General features: G+C 40.0%; 1 protein-coding gene across 1 annotated transcript; it reads right to left on the reverse strand.

Annotated features, from left to right (window-relative positions):
- Positions 1–4,040: 4,040 nt before the first annotated feature.
- LOC147434975 (uncharacterized) lies at positions 4,041–4,624 on the reverse strand. Its single transcript, XM_086490405.1, has 2 exons — positions 4,253–4,624; positions 4,041–4,163 (listed from the first exon to the last, which is right to left on the reverse strand). The coding sequence occupies exons 1-2, from the start codon at positions 4,622–4,624 to the stop codon at positions 4,041–4,043; spliced, it is 495 nt and encodes a 164-aa protein (XP_086346531.1).
- Positions 4,625–5,584: the final 960 nt, after the last annotated feature.

Raw genomic sequence — 5,584 nt, forward strand, 5'->3', positions numbered from 1 at the left:
CTAATAAAACCTTAGGGTAGACAATGTAAAACTCATGTCTATTGTTGTGTTTGCATTAAGTGTTCTTGTTCTTTAATTTCAGAACCATTACAGAAAAATGGATTGGCTATATGCTGGCATAAATTGAAGAAAACTATTGAATTACCCATCCAACCTCCTCCAAGACCTTGTCCAAGGAATGAATCACCTCCTTATCACCTACCACTTTCTTTCAAGGACATCAAAAGAGTACTTATCTTGGATCTAGAGGGTTTACTTCTCAAGACAATTGAAATGAAACATGGAGATTCTATGCCATCTTGGGCTCAACACATGCGACTTGTGGAGGATAAAGATGAAGTTTATCATGTGGTGCGACCAGACGCACAAAGTTTTTTGGATTTTTGTGCTGAATACTTTGAGCTATGGATATGGAGTTGCTATAACTTAACAAGGGTGCAACGCATCACACAAAAATGTTTTCCTGAGCAGTATACCAAGTTCAAGGTGTTTATGAGTAACAAAAATTGCCAAAATCCAAATATTATGTTAGGATTTACAAGGGTTTATCACAAAAATTTGAGTGATATTTGGAAGATATTTGAGGATTTGGATGCAAACAATACCTTAATTTTTGATGACACTCCATATAGGGTGATGTGGAACATGCCAGGGACATATCTTATATTTCCAAAGATGTGGAGGCAAACTTCCGAGCAACTTCAAAACTTCTTGCAGAGAACCATAATTCCATGGTTGGTAGGATGGTTGTATGCAAGAGATAAGAGAGTCTATACATACAACACAATTGTAAATCAGTATAGTGATTCTGAGACAAATTATGTCCTTGGTGTGTACTTGTCAACACGAAAGAATTGAATAAATATGGCCATAAGATGCTTTTTTTATTCTAGTGTGTATCTTTCAACATTTGTATAATTTGATATAGTCTTTTTTATAAAAAAACAAAGGTGTGTCAATTTTATGAACACTTGAATGGAGTGCACCCTACTCTAAGGGGACTTCAATGTACTATTGGAGTGCATCCTATTGTAAGGGGACTCTGATGTATTGCTAGAGTGCACCCAAATTTTTGGAGACTCATTTTTTATTTGATTGGGGCCTATGTTGGGTCATATAGTAAAAGAAATTCATTTTTTGTCAATTCATATCGAGGTTGCATTTATTTGTAACTATGAGAGAATTGATGTTTGATGTCAAAATAAAACTTGTAAGTATGGATCAGAGAATTCATGGACTTTAAATATGTGAGAGGGATCTTTTTCTTGGGCACAAATGTTTGCTTCAAGAATTTTGTCATTACATACTTTACGTGAAAGAGTTTTAGAACCTAAAAGACTTTGAAAACAAAACTATGGAATCTAAGTGCATGTATTCTTGAATGGCTTGAAAGTTGATGTATACATGCATGTCGCCTTGATGAAGATTTAGATCTGACAAGATGCAAAGCTAGAATTCTTGGACGTTACCTTTGTCAATTTGGTAATAACATATTTAACTTTCTTTTATTATGGGTGGAAAATATATTATTATGTGCATTTGGAACCTAATTGCTTGACCTTCAAACCAAGATTCCTATGTTATTTTTTCATATACTTTTTTGTAATGAATTAAGATTGTGGATACAAGGTCCACCACTTGTTCAAGCTAGATCTAAGAAAGTATATATACTGAGTCTTCAAACTAGTAAACCAAGGGAAGAGAGAAGCAGGGTCCATCACTTGTCCAAGCTTATCTCTAGACAACATAGAGAGATGTTAGGTCTACTAATTGTCCAATATAGTCATGGAGAAATGATAGAAGGTTGATCCACTTGTCCAACCTATCATCTCTAGTAAAATGGGAGGTTTGGCCTTAAGATTCACCATGTAACCAACTATACTTCATTGTATTATGAAGAGTAGAAAAGCAAAGCTCCACCACTTGTCTAAGGTAGTTCCAAAATCAACATGGAGAGAAGCAAGATTCACCATTTGTCCAAGATAGGTTCCATTAAAACATGGAAAACCTCATATATGTTGTACATGGAAGCTTTTTTCCAAGGTCCACCACTTGTCCAAGCTAGGATCCATTAAAACATGGATAGAAACAAGGCTCCACAACTCGTCCAACCTTTATAGCTGCAAAGTGTACCGGTAGTCTAAACTAGGCATGGGAAAATAATAGAAGGTCCACCACTTATCCAATATATTATCTCTAATAGCATGGGAGGTTTGGTCTCAAGATTTAGGAATTGGCTAACCTGTATTTCATTGTATTATGATGAATTTGGTTTTAAAGTCAACTACTTATCCAAGCTATAAGTTTATATCTTGAATGGTATTCCTTCCCATCACTTAGAAAACCAATGATATGTTGTACATGGGGGGGTTTGTTACAAGGTCCACCACTTGTCCAAGCTAGTTTCATTGAAACATGGATGAAGACAAGCTCCACCATTTGTTAAATCTAGACTCCATTGAAATCTAGAAAATCCATTCTATGTTGTACATGGGGTTTTTGTTTTAAGGTCCAACACTTGTCCAAGCTAAGATCCATTGAAACATGGAGTAGAGAAACACTCCACCACTTGTCCAAGCTAGGAAACATTGATAGTAGTTGGCTTAGTTTGAAGATCCACCACGTGTCTAAGCTAACTCTATTGAAACATAGAGAGAAGCAAAGGTCCACCAACTGTTCAAGCTAGGCTCCATCGAAACATGGACAGAAGCAAGCTCCACCATTTATCCAAGATAGGCTCCATTGAAACATGGAGAGAATCAAAGGTCCACCATTTCTCCAAGCCAAGCTCCATTTGTCCAACCTATAAGGTTATATCTTAAATGGTAATCTTTCTAATCACTTGGAATACCCATGATATGTTTTACATGGGGTTTTGTTCCAAGATCACCACTTGTCCAAGCTAACTCTATTGAAACATAGAGAGAAGCAAAGGTCCACCACTTGTCCAAGCTAGTCTCCATTGAAACAAGGAGAGAAGCAAGCTCCATCATTTCTCCAAGATAGGCTAGCATGGATAAGTGCACCTTGAAACCAACCTTCCTATGAGGCAATAGAGCATATGCTACATATTTTATGTATGCCCCATGCCTCAAATTAAGAAGTTATAGATTAGAAGTGGACCTTGCTTGAATGTCACATGCAATAAATTAAGGAAAAATAGCCAAGTGGATTGTATTCCTCAATGGATCCTTGCTTTCACAAGTTGTGAACCTTGAGTCACTTTTACATTAACTTGGACAAGTGGTGGACCTAGAAACCAAGCTCTCCATGTTGAGATAAGTTGTAGTAGGACAGTAGACATAGACAACGATAATGGATGCAATATACTTGTCTCCTAATAATCCAATTGATTGAAACCATGGTACTTTAGTTGTTTTCATTGTGTATTGTATGTGCATAAAGTGGAATGAGACCTTAAGAAAACTCAAATTTTTGACAAAATCTCTATATTTTGTACATGATATATTGAAAGTTGTCCAACCTGGGAATTGGGATTTTCCCACTTTACCTAATATGGTTTTTAATGCAAAAAGTGAAAGATTCACAGGAGTTTCATTCTCATGCATATCTTTGTTTTTTTCAACAATCTCCTTGGCATGCCCTTCGCTCGGCGCTCTCATCTACCGAGGAAAATGGAATCATCTATTGCCTAACCATATAAATATTTGCAGTAAAAACAATGCAAGTGTACATACCAAAGCCTTGTAGCCATGCTTCATCTTGTCTTTTATCATTGAAATGTGGTGTGGCATGCCATCTTCCCATCGCTTCATCTCAGCTTCCATGTAGCCCTGGAACCATGTGTCATAAGAGATCCTCTTTGTCTTGCACTTTGTCCCAGCAAAGGGGAGCTATTTCCTCAAGTCCTTTCTATGTTTCTTGCGAGCATTTTTCACTCTAACCTCAATATTGTTGAAACGCGTCTCACATTCTCGTGAGACTTACTGAGGGGCATTGGTTGGCCTACATAAAACCTTAGGCCGCCCTAACAAACCTTTTGGAATGTCCACATGGATACCATGTACAAATTAAAGGTGTCACACCATATCCATTTGCTTTTCAAAGGTCCGCTTCTTGTTTGGACATGTCTCTGAAGCGCGAAAGTAACATATAACTTTGTTATCTTGATCGCGCTTCACCTCAATGTATGGCTCATTCACCTGCAAGAGCGATGAGAGATAGCTAAGTAGCAAGATAAGAGAGATACGATGAGAAGCCCCGTCTGTTGCCCTCTCTCCATTGGTTGTACCTGTTGCTGATGGTGTGCCTCAATCAACCAATCGGATTGCCGCTCTCCAACCTCAGCACCATCCTCTTGTCCGGCTAAGTTTTCAACTTCATACGGCTTCCCTGTCTCAGAAAGCTTCCCGTGCTTGACACCCTGATCCTGCTCCTCTTGCTCGACTAAATTACAAGCCTCATGTTGCTCCACTTGCTCGGCGGCCTCAGATTGCTCCAGTGCCTCCCTATCCCCAATCACTAGGAAACCCCAGTCAAAAGGAGATGAGAGAGATCCCCATGATCCTCCTCCTATCCAACCCCCAATCAACCACAGCCCTTGATCCCACCCTGAGGTGCCCGTGCCACTTAGTGTTGAGGGGGGGCCTGGGCCTGGGGCCATATCGCAATAAGAGAGTGAGTGAGAGTGTATGGTTTGTGTGTGTGTGTGTGTGTGTGTGTGTGAGAGAGAGAGAGAGAGAGAGAGAGAGAGAGAGAGAGGGAGAGGGAGATTTGTTTTACTGCAGCACCAAAAGAGAGAGTGAGTACAATGTATGGTTTGTGTGTGTGTGTGTGCGTGTGTGTGTGAGTGAGTGAGTTGTTTTACTACAACACCAAAAGAGCGAAGAGAGATAGAGAGAGAGAGAGAGAAGAGAGAGAGAGAAGAGAGGAGAGAGAGAGAGAGAGAGAGAGAGAGTGAGAGAGAGAGAGAGAGAGAGAGAGAGAGAGAGAATAGGAGTGTGTGTGTGTGAACTTTCATCAAACGCCGACAAAGGCTATGTGAGTTTGAGTGTGGGTGGTGGGCTACACATAAGAAGGGCATTTTTCAGAGAAAAAGAGAGGAAGAGAGAGAAGAGAGAGAGGAGAGAGGAGAGAGAGAGAGGAGAGAAAGAGAGAGGAGAGAGAGAGAGAGAGAGAGAGAGAGAGAGGGGGGGGAGAAAATAAGCGGTGAGAGAAAATGGATAGGGTAGAGAGAGTGGGGAGAGAGAGACATGATAAGCGGAGAGAGATTGAGGGGGGTTTTATTTTTTTGAATTTTGAATTTGAAAAAACCTTAGAATCAAAATAAGAGGAGGTTCTCACCATGGGTCCTCCAAAATTTGATTTTCCTGTCGAAGTTGAACACTTACAACCTTCCACCTTGCCACCTGACGCCCTCATAGACTTTGCATTTGCCTTGCTGCCGTAGTGCTACGTCGCCTTGTGTAGTTTGGCTACCTTACCTTGCCTCTCTCGTCAGTCGCCATGTGCCTGCGAGCTCGCCTTGCTGCATCCCTTCTCTTTCATTTTTGTTTTCTAGAGAGCTTTGCCTATTCTCCTTAATAAAATGTTTAAAATGATTGGGCCTCCCCTACCACCTTGT

Source organism: Adiantum capillus-veneris, chromosome 19, assembly GCF_014529385.1.
Source record: "Adiantum capillus-veneris isolate H3 chromosome 19, ASM1452938v2, whole genome shotgun sequence".
In the NCBI taxonomy this organism is placed as follows: Eukaryota; Viridiplantae; Streptophyta; class Polypodiopsida; order Polypodiales; family Pteridaceae; genus Adiantum; species Adiantum capillus-veneris.